General features: G+C 39.9%; 2 protein-coding genes across 3 annotated transcripts in view; both read left to right on the plus strand.

The window, feature by feature from the left end:
• Window positions 1–16,591, plus strand: part of PHC3 (polyhomeotic homolog 3) — a 395,745-nt gene that overhangs the window by 213,793 nt on the left and 165,361 nt on the right. The window lies entirely within an intron of this gene.
• Window positions 911–16,591, plus strand: LRRC31 (leucine rich repeat containing 31). Of its 2 annotated transcripts, none has more exons than XM_081956000.1 (9): window positions 911–1,350; window positions 3,123–3,245; window positions 5,576–5,743; window positions 7,573–7,740; window positions 10,661–10,828; window positions 12,117–12,284; window positions 12,855–13,022; window positions 13,845–14,012; window positions 15,790–16,591. In XM_081956000.1, exons 1-9 carry the CDS (start codon window positions 1,305–1,307, stop codon window positions 16,107–16,109), a joined length of 1,497 nt encoding a protein of 498 aa, XP_081812126.1. In that variant the 5' UTR covers window positions 911–1,304; the 3' UTR covers window positions 16,110–16,591. The 2 variants fall into 2 exon arrangements, with proteins under 2 accessions (XP_081812126.1, XP_081812127.1); XM_081956001.1 differs by lacking the exon at window positions 911–1,350 and adding an exon at window positions 1,731–1,951.

Consider the following 16,591-nt stretch of genomic DNA (forward strand, 5'->3'; position numbering starts at 1 on the left):
CAAACCAAATAAAGCATTTGTCAGTGTTTACCCAACCTGTCAGTTTACAATGGCATGATTTTAGAAATGTTTTTATCACATTTAGTGCTCACACCCTTGATAGATTGAGTATTTACCCAAACAACACCTGTCTTTGTGGCAGACTGCAATATGCTAACTCCTACACATTCATAGTGCAGGGTTAGCCATCTTTGAGGCAATGACAATAACAAAATGATTATTCAGGAAATGTAAAATATTAACACAAAGATTTGCAGCGTAAACCTTTCCTTAGTACCTTGCCCAGTTGGCTTTTCTGGAATTAAACTCATCAGTAATTTCATATGTTGCTGTTTGGTTCCTATTCTGTCCTGTGGCTGAATAATATTATACTGTGAACCTAAATAATTTTTCTGAGATTTATCCTCTTCCCATTTATGCATTGCAGTTTGGAACTGAATGTCATTCAAAAAATGGGCAAGAGTAAGGAAGCATCCAAATTGAATTAAAGAAATAAATAAAAGAATCAATCGATCAATTTCATTTAGCCAGGGTTATCTTTACTTTTGGACAAGGCACTAATTTCTTAGGTTTGCTTTCAAATCTATAAAAAGGAAAATAACAATCATTTGCTCAATAAAAGAGTAAATGAAGTCTGCAAAGATCTTTTAAAATTAAATACACTGAATAAATAGCAGATTTTTTTTTCTGAGATCACTTCCTTTTACTTATGGTATTATTATTTTTTAGCTATTTGGTGCCACAATTTTCTCAGAGTGCATCAATTTATCCTTAAAACTAGAGGGAGCGAAAGGTTAGAGAACACACTGTTCACATTGTTCTTGAAGTATTGTAATTTGAGCTATAGATTGGCTCAACCCTTGGAAAACAAACGCAACACCAGTAAAGTGTCACATGTAGGAGGCTGTGGTATCAAAGCCTATAAAATTATTCTCCTTTTAATTTTGAAACTTCAGAAAAGAAGGGAAGGAAGGAAGGAGGGAAGGAAAGAAGGAAGGAAGGAAGGAAGGAAGGAAGGAAGGAAGGAAGGAAGGAAGGAAGGAAGACAGTAGAGTATTTAATAAAATATCTAAGCAAAATTATTTACTAAATCTCAGGCAAAATTTGGGGGAACAGAAAACAACCAAAACCAATTGAGAAAAAATCTGCTTGGAGTAGCATCTCTAAGTTTTTGAACTCTGCCACAGATTTTTAGAATAGCAATAGTTTGGCATCATTCTCCCAAATTTTCCCATTTTTCTCAGGAAAGTTATGTTAACAGTGGAAATTGTTCAAGAAGAACTAAACAAAGTGAAGCAGTTAAAATGATCAAGAATCCATCAGAAAACAATTTTACAATGGATGACAAAGGTAAGTTGCTTGATTTAAATTGTGTTATGTGAAGTTGTTCAATTTTAAAAGGAAAAAAACCCTTAAAATATGTCTTATTTTTGTTATATTTGTGCATATGAACTCTGTTTCTGATGGGAGATGAGAAGATTGCAAGTTACAATGATTGCACAATGTTTATCTAAGAGATCACATACAGCTGATAGTGTTTCTAGACTAAAGCTATCATATCTAAAGTTAGAGTTTAAAAAGATCTAAAAAGATCAGAGAGAGAGGGAGGGAGGAGAGAGGGGGGGCTAAGCATAAATGCTTTGATTAATGTTTAACAAATTCCTATTTTGCTCAGATTTCTACTGGAATGTTTTCTTCCATCCAGCTTATACACAGAACAAAATTTACTTGCTGCCTTTTCAAATTCTGTTCAAGCATAGACTAATTGTTCCACATAGGTAGATTTCACTGTGTAATTTGCATTCAGGGGCATCCATAGCAAACCATGATGAGGCCAAATGGTGATGTGTGCATTATCATACAACTTCACCATAACATGCTGCATTTGCAAGAGGACGTGACTGTGAATATTTTCCCTGTCCCATGGGCTCCCATATCTGCATGAGGGCAAGTAAGCTATCTTGACCTATCGCTTAGGTTAGCGATGGCGAACCTTTTTTGGCTCGCGTGCCACAAGTGGGGGGAGCGCAGGGGGGTCGTGTGCGGGCGTGCCGCACCCATAATGCAACGCATGACCCTCCCAGTGCGCACGGGCGCACAACGCCTGACCCCCCCCCCCATTTTACATGCTTTTTTCGCCCTCCCCAGGCTCCAGAGGCTTTATAGGAGCCTGGGGAGGGCAAAAAGAGCTCTTTCGTCCGCCCGGATCGCCTCGGTGTCACTGTGGCTACCTCCATCCGTGCGCACCCGGGAGCTCCGGAGGGCGGAGGCAGAAATGTTGTCGGTGCTCCCGGATGACGTCATCCGGAAACGCCGACATTTCTGCCTCTGCCCTCCGCAGCTCCCAGGCGCGCACGGACGGAGGTAGCCACAGCGACACCGAGGCGATCCGGGCGGACGAAAGAGCGAGCGAGGCAGCCCGATCCTCGGTCGCTCGCCCGCCAGATCGGATCAGCGCCATTCTGCCTACCTCTGTCCGTGCGCGCCCGGGAGCTGCGGAGGGCGGAGGCACAAATGTGTGCCTCCAGCACATGTGGTCCCATTCCCCGCCTCCCTGATGACGTCACCAGCCTCCCCAGCCATTAACCTCACCGCACGTCACTGAATCTGACCAAATTTACTTTGATATCTTTGGCAAACACATTTTTCCAAAATGAGTCAGCAAACTTGTGTCAACATTTACACTCCACAAACTTTTCTGACTATATGTGTGTGTTAACTAAAGGTACATAAGAGTGGCGTCCCGCGTGCTTTTATATCCGTCTTGATTCCTGTGGACTTCCTGGACCATTTTCTGCTGTTTGCTTGGCAATTGTTTTAGGAATGATCTCCCATGGCTTTCTTCTGCCTCGTTCTCTAGGGAATGTGAACCACCCACCTGGCTTCTGTGCCTAAGGCAGAACTGGAACTCACAGCCTCCAAGTCCCCAGCCTGATGTCTTTCGTATTCGTAGTTGGCGAAATCAGATCATTTTCACCAGCTACATTCGACAAGGATATCTTTGTATTTTTCAAGGGTTCGTTGGTTCATACTGCCTGACATGGCTCTGTTGGTAGATGCTGAAATGGTAGATTCCTAATTTGTTTGTTCACCAGATAACTTGCTAATTTCTGCTTCTCCAGTAGAAACAATGTCATGTCATTGGAGAGTTCAGCAGTTCTGGAAAAAAATGTGCAGATTGCCCTCGGACAAGAATTTGGATTTAAACAATTGTTCGTTGAATGCAGTGGATATAATGGAGCTGAGTGGGTATACTTTTGTGATATTTCTTTTCACACACATACATACACAAATCAATTATTTTCTCTGGGGCCCTTCAAGAATCCACTTTGTATATAATATTTGTAAAATTTGGAATATCTCATTCTGCTCTTCTTATGTGGAATTTTCTTTCTCTTTAACTTTCCAGCCAATCTCCCTTATTACTTCAAGCCCTTTCCTAAGAACCATTTTTAATCATTTAAAGTGGTCAGCAACTTTAAGATCTGCGGACTTCAACTCCCAGAATTTCCCCCGACAGCAGGCTGTATTTCTTGCTGTATGGACTCTGCTGTATGGGCTTTTGTTTTCAATTTTTCAATTCCTCCTTTCCACCAAGCGCCAATGCATTTAATGAATTCCATCCACAGAAATTTATCCCACATAATATCTGCTCATCTTTAAAGTTCCTTTAGACCAGGGGTGTCAAACTCGATTTCACTGAGGGCTGCATCAGTGTCGTGTTTGACTTCTCAAAACCATTGGAAATACTGTAGATAATTAACATGTCCTAAAAGGAGGGCCCATTGGTTAATTTTTGCCTTAATCCCTTTTATATGTAATACTGTAGCTGTAGAAAGGGAGGTGGGAATTAGGACGTGGTGTTTATTCTACATCATGAAAGAATTAACATGGTGGATAGGAATGATTTATCCAATAATGGAAGTGTCTGTTCCGTAGAATTCATATCAATAATATTAGGGTACCTGCAAATGGTGCATGTGAAGATCTAACTGCTGTAATGGTGTTATCTCAAGACTTAACTTTTATATTTAAATTTTAATTTGATCTGTGTTATTCGCAAGGACTCAGAATCTTTAGGATTGAAGCAACATATAAGCCAAGTAGAACAAATTATATCTGATGCTTTTCCTATGGGGTTTCTTATTAAGATGACCTATCTGAGCCTATCAAAGACTTAAGACATTTTATTTCCTTCATTTGTAGCTATAAATGATATTTGGTGATTTGTTCCTGAATTTCTTGCTGTTTGGACTTTGCTGTATGGGCTTTTGTTTTCAATTTTTCAATTCCTCCTTTCCACCAAGCGCCAATGCATTTGATGAATTCCATCCACAGGAATTTATCCCACATAATATCTGCTCATCTTTAAAGTTCCTTTAGACCAGGGGTGTCCAACTCGATTTCACTGAGGGCTGCATCAGTGTTGTGTTTGACTTCAGGGGATGGCCAGGATGGGCGTGGCCAGCTCGATGTCACTCATCAAGGCTCCATTTTTGTCCATGACAGCCTCCTGCAGCCCTCTGCCAGCAAAAACAGAGCTCAGGGAGGCTGTGCCCGGGCCTGCCCGGGCTCCTTTTTCACTGGCAGAGGGCTGTCATGGCCAAAAACAGAGTCAGGATAGGCTGCCCGTTGCCCTCCTGAGCTCAGTTTTCACTGGCAGAGGCACCGGGGCCGGTCCTTCACTGTTTCAAGGGTGAACCCATGGGTCAAATATAAGCACCCCGTGGGCCGGATCCAACCCCCCCCCCCGGGGCCTTGAGTTTGACACCCCTGGTTTAGATTATTTGTTTGTTTGTTTGTTTTGTTGCAATAGACCTGTTACGAGGAATTACCATTCATTCATTCAACTGATGCATTTTCACAAAACAATAGATAGTAGTTTACATTATGGAAATTGGTGAAAGGCTAGATTTTCGTCTTTTTCTCTCCCTGCTTCTTATTTAATGATGTTGAGAAAGAAAGATGATCTACTTATTTTTATTATTATTGTGTAATAAGCAATTTGAGATTGCTTATATTGACTGTTTAATAATTTTTTTAAAAAAAGTCATTTTTAATTTACCATTTACAAAGCAGGCTTCTTTGAGCAAGATATAGTTAGAGCTGTCTGTGGTTTGTGACATTAAATGGCAGTAATTAGAAATGTACTGTCAAACTTTCCATCTTCTTGTGGCTAGAGAGGAGAGGGAAAAAAACCTCAGGAAAATATATATGCTCAAGGCTCCATCAAACTTGTTTTCTTAGCGCTACATCATAGCACTTATGTGTGACTCATTGTGTGAAAATATAGCCAAGGGCTGTTCGCACAGCCTACTTCATTTTGGTTAGTTGTGACATTGCTCTTTCAACTAAATAGGGAATAAAGAACCAGCAAAAGCTTTAAAGAGAAGCACATTTAATTACATGTATATACAGTAGAAGAGACGTAGATTGCATCGGTGTGTCTTGGTGTTAGCCATAAACTAATAAACTCGGAGGCAGGAATTGGATTTAAGAGAAATAATAACATTTATTCACATTCTAGCCTTGTTGTGTGTCAGCAATCTTTCTCTGTTGCTTGGCTGCCTTTTAGCTACTGTAATATCACTGCTGCCGGATTTGGAAGAGATTGATCTTTCTTGGAATGACTTCATAGGAGGAGCACTAGAACCTCTGGCCCTTCAGTTCAAACATCTGCAAGAGCTGAAAATCCTCCAGCTGAACAGCTGCAGGCTCACAACCAAGGATGTGGCATGTTTAGGTATCGTTTAAGATTATCGTTGAGTTATCTCTAGCATATACCTGGCCCCTTTCTGATGCTAAAGCAGGGGAAGATACTGGATCTGACCTGAAGTCTAAATTCCTCTCTTTCCATCTCTCCATGAACCGGTCAGGCCCTGAGGGGAAGGGAAGGCTTGCCTTCTAGGCAGAAGCTCTACCGCTTGTATCTTCTGTTATCTCCAGATAAGGTTTTTGTTCCCTGCATCAGTGGTGGGTTCCTACCGGTTTGGCTGAACCGGTAGTGGTTTGGCGGCCTGAGTCTCTGGAACCAGCAGTGACCCAGGCCTGCCATGCCCCTGAACCAGTTCTCCAGGCGGCGCCTGTGGCGCCACCATCTTGTGTTTTGCTTCTGGGCATAGCAATTTTTATTGCACTGTGCATGCGCACACAGCTTGCATCAATCATGTGCGCACGAAGCGCCCATGAGCAAACCAGCAGTAATGACTGCCACAACCCACCCCTGCCCTGCATGATAGAAAACAACAAGTAAAAGCTGCCGCAGTGATTACTGATGGCAGAGAAATTTACTCTGTTCATATTTGATCCTCTAATTTTGCATTTTTGAGCCAATACCTATCAAAAGAAACTCAATTATCCTTCAAAATTAAGATTGTTGTCTCAATATTGTAAGGCATTTCCCCAATATATCCCTATGCATATTGCACTTTGCATTAAAACCTACATAAAAAGAAAGACAAAAATGCATATATTCCTGAACATAATGACACAGCAATGTATATATTCAGGAAAGTATGATTCTAAATGGCATTTGATTAAAATGTGTAAAGAAGTATGCAAAAATAGACACAATAGTACAAATTAGTTCAAATCCATTCTCAAGCTACTACGGAAATAAAGAACAGAAAAACATTTGAGGGAAATTTACAGATTCACTCACCCCACTTCTATCAATGACTGAAATGTTCAATAGTTTTGTACATGCGTGATATTTTTTTTTGCATATTCAGTTCAATATCTGAAACATCACAAGGAATCCCAAATGATTTTTTATATTATTATTATTATTATTATTATTATTATTATTATTATTATTATTATTATTATTATTATTATTATTATTATTATTATTATTATTGCATCAACAGAATTGTATCACAGCGGCCAGTTGTTTCGCCGGATTTGGCATTAATTACTAGTCGGGCCCCACCCAGGGGCCTAGGACGTTGTAACATACTTTCGTAATATGTGTGCGGATCCAAGCAGTGCGACCTTTTGCATTTGACTGATGGTGATTTTGTCAATTTTTAACTGTTTTAAATGTCATTCCAGTGCTTTTGGAATAGCATCCAGTGTGCCGATTACCACTGGAATTACCACTGCTGGTTTGTGCCATAATCGTTGAATTTCAATTTTTAAGTCCTGGTATTTCACAATTTTTTCATATTCCTTCTCGGCGACCCTGCTATCACCTGGTATTGCAATGTCTATGATTGTAACCTTATTTTTCTCAACCAGTGTGATGTCTGGTGTATTATGCGCCAGTATTTTATCCGCTTGTATGCGAAAATCCCACAAGATCTTGACCATCTGACCCTTGACGACTTTTTCAGGCTTATGTTCCCACCAGTTTGTTGCTGTTTTAATATTATAATTTTTGCACAAATTCCAGTGGATCATTTGTGCCACTGAATTGTGCTGCATTTTATAGTCAGTCTGCGCGATTTTTTTACAGCAGCTGAGTATGTGGTTGCTGCTGCTGTTGTTGTTGTTGTTGTTGTTGTTGTTGTTGTTGTTATTATTATTATTATTATTATTATTATTATTATTATTATTATTATTATTCTACAGGAGAAGCACTAGAAGGAATTTCTCACCTTGAAATACTGGATTTATCATGGAATCCTGGCATTGGGGGAAGCCTTTCCCTTCTAACCTCCAAAATCCTCAAAGGCTCTAAACTCCATACATTAAAAGCAACAGATTGCTGTCTTACTCAGGAAGATGGCAAATCTCTAGGTACGATTCTGTGGCAGAGAGATGCTAACATCTTTGGAGTATTCACTGTATCAGCTTATTCTTCAAACTAAATGTCTAATTGAATGAACTCGTGATTTTTCCAGCTCTTCTAAATGGTCCATACAGGAAACCAAAATCATGAGGACTTAACACTTTACACAAAATCATGAGGACTTTCCTACAATTGTTGTAGGAAAATTTTTACCAACCAGTTCTCTGCCTGATTGTTGGGTGGGTGTGGCCATGGGGGTGTGGCCTAGTCAGCTTCCTGCACCATGGGGGGGGGGTTCACCCTCCCAGGGCTCTGGAGGCTTTCTTTGAGCCTCCCGGAAGGCGAAAACGTCCTTCCTCAGGCTCCAGAGGCCCTCCGGAGACTGGAAACAGGCCCATTTTCGGACTTCCGGTACTTCCGGTAGGTCCACTTTCACCCTCCCAGAGCCTCCGTGTGGGCCCTGCACTTACCTTGCATCCAAAACAGGCCACTTGAAGACTCCTTGGAGGGGAAGGGAGGGGTGGGTTGGGTCAGCCAGTCCTTGAAACTACCGGTTCAGTGAACCAGATTAAAATTAACATGTGATTGAACCAGTCCGAACTGGCTGAATCCCACCCCTAGTTATAGCAATAGTATCTTGCAAGTCTGAAAGTAGTTCCTTCCTGCCTTTACGTTGCAGAGAACTAGGGAGGGTCTCTTCTGAGACACTCTCATCCCTTCTGAGACTCCCTCATTTAGACTCAGATTTCTCTTATCAGACTGTTGCTTATGCTGTGGCTCTTCCTCCTGTCTCCCAAGGTTGCTTTCACTACCTATTACAGTTTCCACTTATAGATTATATCATCCCTCTGTCTGTTGTGTGCATTATACTGTGCATGGAGCAGTGACGTGCGGTGAGGTTTATGGCTGGTGAGGCACTGACCCAGTGGTGGGTTTCAAATTTTTTTAGACTTGTGGACTTCAACTCCCAGAATTTCACAGCCAGGCATGCTCAGTTCCGATTTAAAGCGACAGCATTTGTTTTTCTCCTTTGCGAAAGAAGATTCCTTTTTTCTTTTTCTTCTCCCTTCCCCTCCTTCTTCCCTCCCTCCGAACCCCTCTCTCAAACAAACACACACACACACACACACAGAAGTTGGTTTGGACTACACACCCTTTCCCCCAGCCCTGGAAGGATTCAGCCCAGCTTCACTGATTACAGGTTTTTAAAGGCAATGTGGCTCTGCCTGCAATCAAACTACACTTTGAAGTTTGAAGTTTGAATTCCTCCCCCTCCCTCCGACCCACTCGTACCTTTTCCAGCTGTTTCAGAGAGGATTTCAACTCTGCTCTTGCCTCGGGTCCTCTGAAGAAGCCCCGCCCAAAAGAGCGCCCTCTACTATGAGGCAGGAGAACTGCGTGCCTCATCTACATCAGGAATTGTTAGGCTTTTAACCCTTGCTTAACTCTGCTCGAGTGATCATAAAACACCTAAAGTCAGACTAGATGAGGCATGCAGTTCTCCTGCCTCATAGTAGAGGGCGCTTTTTTAGAGGCTTTTTTAAACAGTTAAGCAGAGTCATCCACGGTGAGGCAGCAACTAGCTCAGCCTGACCTCAGCTCTCGCCTTTTTCCTTTTACATTTTTTTTTCTTTTCATGATGACAGTGGTGAGGCTGTGCCTCCCCTGCCTCACCTGACTGCACGTCACTGGCATGGAGCCAGAGTTAGACTGGCATGGGAAGACAATATATAGAGAAGTCTTGGTCCATTTTATCCTGGAAGTCAGATTGGGAGACAGCAAGGCTGGTTATTTGTATTGGAAAATTATTGCTGATAACTTCCAGTTTAATTTGTATATAGGATGCATCCAGTATATACCACTATATCTATTTCCCAATTAGAGCAAGCACACACAGCACTTAGTTCAGCTAGCAAAAATATAGCTTGATATTTAATTATTGAACTTCAGCACACTTTAAAAAAAATTAACTGACAAAAGTAAAACAAAATCAGGGAAAATCAGGGAGAGAAACATGAACAACACCATAGTTTACAATATCTATGTCTATATCCGTATCTATATGTCCCAGAACTTCTCAAAACCATTGGAAATACTGTAGATAATTAACATGACCTATAAGGAGGGCCCATTGGTTATTTTCACCTTAATCCCTTTTATATGTAACACTGTAGCTGTAGAAAGGGAGGTGGGAATTAGGACGTGGTGTTTATTCTACATCATGAAAGAATTAACATGGTGGATAGGAATGATTTATCCAATAATGGAAGTGTCTGTTCCGTAGAATTCATATCAATAATATTAGGGTACCTGCAAATGGTGCATGTGAAGATCTAACTGCTGTAATGGTGTTTTCTCAAGACTTAACTTTTATATTTAAATTTTAAATTTGATCTGTGTTATTTACAAGGACTCAGAATCTTTAGGATTGAAGCAGCATATAAGCCAAGTAGAACAAATTATATCTGATGCTTTTCCTATGGGGTTTCTTATTAAGATGACCTATCTGAGCCTATCAAAGACCTAAGACATTTTATTTCCTTCATTTGTAGCTATAAATAATATTTGGTGTTTTGTTCCTGAATTTTGAGGATGTACTGCTGGGCAGATCTGGAGATTGGAGGTTGGGGACTGCCCAACCTAAAGATTGTCTAGCCCAGATCTCAGATGTTAATCACAAATGATCAAGAGGGAATTCTTCTTCCAATATTCCTGATATACTTTCTCAGACACTTGGAATCCATTGCAAGAATATTCAGACACTTTATTAAAATGTCTCTGTGATATTTCATTAGCGATCATAGTTCAGAAATGCTTGGGGTGATTTCCTAAGCAGTAAACTCTAAAAATATATATATATATCTTTGCAACTGTCTGCTATCCTGTCTTCCAGTGTTCTTAACTCCTCTGCATCTGTCTTATTTTCAGCTAAGCTTCTAAGTAGAATTCCCAGCCTCAAAATTCTGGACTTGTCAATCAATGTAAAGTTGGGATGTAGCCTTAAAAATATTGCTCAGGAACTACGCTTTGTCTCAAGGCTGCAAGTATTAAATCTGAACGCATGTGGATTAGAACAAGATGGCTTCCATTCCTTAGGTAAATACAGATGTTGATTGGGAACTGAGTTGTTTTTTTTCACAAGTAAATTTGTATCCAATCTTTTTTGGATGGGGATTGAAAACTATATGTTGAGGGAGGTGATGAAGGTTAGTATGCTCAAAGCACAAAAAGTTAGGGCTTGAAGTCACATTTTGACTTAAGCCCATATATAGTCTTTCCATTTGAAGGAGGATTAACAAAGTTAGATTTCTAGCCCATCAAGCTAGAAGATAGAGTTGCTCCATTGCTGTAATTAAAGCTGAATTGTTCATACGTAAATTGAATTTAGTTTTTCATTTTAGACATTTTCAGATTTCCATTTTTTAAAATGATTGTTTAGCTAAGTTAGGGGATGCGGTGACTCAGTGGCTAAGACGCTGAGCTTGTTGATCAGAAAGGCTGGCAGTTTGGTGGTTCGAATCCCTAGCGCCACATAACAGAGTGAGCTCCCATTACTTGTCCCAGCTTCTGCCAATCTAGCAATTCGAAAGCATGGAAAAATGCAAGTAGAAAAATAGGGATCTCTTTGGTGGGAAGGTAACAGCATTCTGTGCACTTTCGGCATTTAGTCATGCCGGCCACATGACCATGGAGACATCTTCGGACAGCGCTGGCTCTTCAGTTTAGAAACGGAGATGAGTGTCAGGGGAAAATATGACAATGAGCACCGCCCCCTAGAGTCGGGAATGACTAGCACATATGTGCGAGGGGAGCCTTTACCTTCACCTTTACCTTAGCTAGGTTACCGATCTTAAGCATCACCTTGCTAAATTCAGCAGTTTGAAACCTGAGTGCGTGAAATAATATATACTTTGTTAACATCCAGAATAAGGAATCTTGAAATAAATGCAAGTTATGAACAGAAAATTAAGTTAGATGCTTTTGCTTAAGAATATTTTAAATGCACTTAACTTCTTAGTGTAGTAAGTTAAAACTTTTATAGAAAAAATATTGAAACTAAAATTTGATAATTTAAGGAATTCATCAGTTCAAATGTTAATTCTGAATTAATCAAAATTGTTAGATTGTGCTTTAGCCACATTTCTGACAAAGGAAAAATGACATAAATTAGTGGATATGGTGAACAATGAGTTAAACAGCTTTTATCATTTTGGCTTTGTAAATTCAGCATTATTATATTATGTTAATATTTTTATAGTATTGTGTAAATCCTTGAACCCCATCCTTATAGATGAAATATGACTTATCTATTGTAGAAATGAATATGTAATGTGCATGTAATGGTTAGAAAGTATATAATTAGTAAAAAACTTTCCTATTTCAGATGCTGCTTTCCAATATTTATCGGAATTGAGAATATTAGATGTATCGTGCAATAAATTGATTGGAGGAGTTTTCCAGTCTTCAACTGGTCATTTGGCCAATTTAAGTAACCTTAAAATCCTGAATCTTCACCAGTGTTGTATTACAGAAGAGGACATGTTGGTTTTATGTAAGAAATATGTGGAAATGACTTATAATGAATTGTAAAATCATTTAGCAGGGAGAAGCAGTGCTTAACACCCATGCAAAAACGGAATCATCAATTCTCCCAGGCTTTTAACAAATCAATTCAAGCAATTTATATCTCAGTACAGAAGTAGCTGAGAGCAGGAGGGCCATTATTGAAAATTACAGCAGAGAAATAGATTTGTCTATTCGGTTAAGTGAGATAAATATCCCAGTCTAGTCAATTAAATCATCATTAATGTCAAAGATATTTTAACACAATGAGATCATTACTTCAACAGACGACACTCTTCAAGTGAGTGCTTTCTTCAATATTGGCTATGATGGTCAAGTTGCATTATCTCCTAAGATTGAAATTGCTCCATTTCCTATAATTTTTAAGCTGTTTCTATTATTTAATTTTTCAAAGAATTTATAAATGTTGTGTTCAAGTAAATATGGGAAGCAAAGGGGAGATGAAAGACTCACAGGTCAGTACATTGAGCTGGTTTTCTATTAATGGGTTCAAAATAAAGTCTTTTTTGGTTTTTGTATTTGTTACCTTTTGTTTCAGCCCAGATAATACCTCTTTTGTCAAATCTTCGGGAGCTGAATTTATCCTCAAATACAAATGCAGGGATATCCACCTATCACCTTCTTAGCAGACTCAGATTTTTACCAAAACTGACATCTGTGCTTCTCAGCAACTGTGCCTTGCAACATGATTCATTTCTGTCTCTAGGTAAGAACGCATTAAAATTCTGTCTTTGACTCCTTGTGTCTTCCTCCTCCTCTTTCTGGTAGAATTTATTCTTCTGGCATATATAGTCTGCAGACACTCTTAAAATTAATTTCTGGTGCATTATTAAAAGATATTCTTCAGTATATGCAGTGTTAAAATATTTTGCTTTGTTCTGTAAAACGAAGTCACGTTTGAGTGTTCTTCTTTAATCATAATCTTTCTTCCTTTTAATTCCTTCTAATGTCCAATTTTTAAAATTCAAAAGAAAATATTTTGGGAAGGATTCTTTATGATTCATTTCCAAGTCTTATTTAGAATTTATTGGGCTCTTAGTCCATTTGTACATTTCTAAAATCTAAAACCATCATAAAATGTGATCAGATGACTGTGGCATGCTGCAAATGGACATAAATGCAGCCATGTTACTGAATGCCAAAGTGTGGTCATGTGACTGGGGTGGGTGGGTTGACCGTTGGAACTTTGGAACTGTGTCATAACTTCCATGTTCCAGGTACAACATGATTTTAAACAGTTGCTAAACAACTGGTTGCAAGTCAAGGACTACCTCAGGGGTGCCAAACTTATGGCCTGATGGCTGGATGCTGGCCACGACCAAACCCGTTTTAGTGAAGGGGGAAAAAGTCGTGATAACACCCCTGGACTACCGGAACAGAGTTTTGTTCCTTAGTTGTAATAAAAGAAGGCTCGGGAAGAATAAAATGTTGGAAAAATCAATTTGATGTATTTAGATGAAATCTCAGTTGGATGCATAGGGCTGCCTTTCATTGAGAATATACAAAGGGATATTGCTAATCTTTTCAGCTGACGCTGTCTCTCATCTTCCTGAACTGAAGCTACTAGATCTTTCTTGGAATAAATGTATCGGTGAGAACTTGAAGCTCATTCTGAAAGCTTTCAATCCTGATTCAAAGATCCAAATGTTAAGGGTGAGCAGCTGCAGCTTGGTGGATCAAGACATGATTGATTTGGGTAGGTACAGAATTGTATCCATCCCATTCCATTCCTCCACATCTGTTCTGTAAAAACTACATTTCACTTTTTGTTTGTTCATTGGGTATATAACATATCTCCTAAATATCACAGGAGGTTTGGTCAGAAGGATAGTGTCAAATGACTCCCTTTTTATTGTGAACTAATCCTTAGCAACAATCTTTCCCAATCTAGTGTCTTCTAAACTGGTTCCCAGAACTCCTAGTAGCAAAGATAAAGAGTCAAAATAAAAGGAATAACATTAGAATAAGCAACACAAAAATGACTCTGAGGTTTTCTAGATTTAGTTTAGGAAGATGGGGATTACTTAGAAAGCTAGTAAAAAGTCTTCAGTAAAAAGAGACATTGTAGTGCACAGGTTTGTTATTGAAGATTGATGCTTGGAGCCAACTGTCAATCACTTTAGTCATGAGAGGGACCTGGTAAGAACTAAAAATGGCAGCCACTGACAACAAGAGAGCAGGTGATTATTATAAAAGGTATTAAAAGTTTTAAAAAGAACATAAAAAGCCAATGAAACTAATAGAGAATGAAGAAGGGAGGAAGCAAACATGCAGAAAAGAAGAGAATTAAAAGAATTAGAAAAAGAGACCTTGGCATTCTTGGAAGGAAAGAAAACGTAATAGGCCTAGTACAGTGACCTTTTTCTAAAGGCATGCCAAATTTGGGCGTGCGTGCACTATCGTGCGTGTGTGTGTCCAACCCACTTGTGCATGTGCAACAGCCTCCCACCATGTGCGCAGGAGGGGGATTTTTGCCCTCCCCAGCCTACGGAGCCCGAGGAGGGCAAAGAACAGACGCAACGGATCAACCGGAAGTTCAGGAATGACTCATTGGGCTTGTTTTTCGCCCTCTCCAGGTTTCAGAAGTTTTCCTGAAGGCTGGGGAGAGTGAAAATGGCCTCCTCCAGCCCTCCGGAAGGCCGAAAATCACATGCGCCGGAGCTGAGGGCTGCGGTACTGGCAAATATGGCTCCACACTGCCACAGGTTCACCATCACAGACTTAGATTCTTTATGTTTAGCTTGTGTGTGTGTGAAGCACACAGGAATTGTATTACAAATAGTTAGGGCTTCTTCAGTGGTAACTCCATGATTGGGAAAAAGTTCCCTAACAACAGCAATGTACAAGACATTGACCTTTATTTAATTCTTATAAGTGGGAGCTCACTTGAGTCTCCCCTCTCAATTTTATCCTCGTAATGTGAAATAGATTAGCTTAATAAAAAGTCATGTGCAAAATCCAATCTGAGAGTACACCTTGCATGTTTTTAAACTCTTTATCTACATTTAGAATAAAATAAAATAAAATAGAATTTCAGAGTTGGAAGGGACCTTGGAGGTCTTCTAGTCTGACCCCCTGCTTAGGCAGGAAACCCTACACCACAACAGACAAATGGTTATCCAATCTCTTCTTTAAAACCTCCAGTGTTGGAGCATCCACAGCTTCTGGAGGCAAGCTGTTCCACTGATTAATTGTTCTAACTGTCAGGAATTTTTTTCTTAGTTCTAAGTTGCTTCTCTCCTTGATTAGTTTCCACCCATTGCTTCTTGCCCTCTGGTGCTTTGGAGAATAGCCTGACTCCCTCTTCTTTGTGACAGCCCCTGAGATATTGGAACACTGCTATCATGTCACCCCTAGTCCTTCTTTTCATCAGACTAGACATACCCAGTTCCTGCAACTGTTCTTCATATGTTTTAGCCTCCAGTCTCCTAATCCTCTTTGTTGCTCCTAATTTCTTTGATTGTTTCTTTCAGCTTTGATCATCCAGGATGGGCTTTTGGCTCAGCTAAAGAACCTGGACCTCAGCTATAATAACAGTATTTCAGACCAAGGATGGGAGACCTTCTGCATAAGCCTATCTGCTCTTGGGCAACTTTCTGAATTGGATATTAGCTGCCATCCTTCATCCCGGTGTGGCTGTGGGGAATGGCTTGGGAAGCTGTTGGATGTCCTATCTCAGATACTTCTGTTCACAGACCTAGAACTAAATGGTTGGCTCCTTTCTGCAGCTCAGCAAAAGCTACTTGAAGATTTCAGGCTGAATAAGAAACGAAATGTCCATTGCAACCTTTGATAGGGAGGCTAAAATTTTGGAGTAGCATGTAAGTGGTTAGTTGGTGGATTGGTACCTGTTTTCTCCAAATTTACCTAAAGTGCTACAGCAGGGGTCTCCAGACTTGGCAGCTTTAAGATTTGTGGATTTCAATTTCCAGAATTCCTTAGCCAGCCAAAAGGTTGGAGAGGAAAGGTGGATAACTACATCTAATATCTAAGATAAAGGTTTCTCAGTCAGTTGTGTCCAACTCAAGGAGGAGGATGGCCATCCATTTCTTGACTGAGGAAGCCAGCATTATCCGAAGACAATTTCCACGGTCATGTGGTTAGCATGGTTATACACTTACTTGAAGATTTCAGATTAGATATTAGACATCTAATATCTAGTCCCCACCTATTGATGGGTTGGATAGTCAATTCAGCCTCTCTTCAGGCTTCCCATCCCAACCGCATGGAATGTTCTTTGACCAGAAAAAAAAACTTATTTACCTCTAAAGATAA

The sequence above is a fragment of the Natrix helvetica genome (assembly GCF_964273705.1).
Source record: "Natrix helvetica genome assembly, chromosome: 5".
NCBI lineage: Eukaryota > Metazoa > Chordata > Lepidosauria > Squamata > Natricidae > Natrix > Natrix helvetica.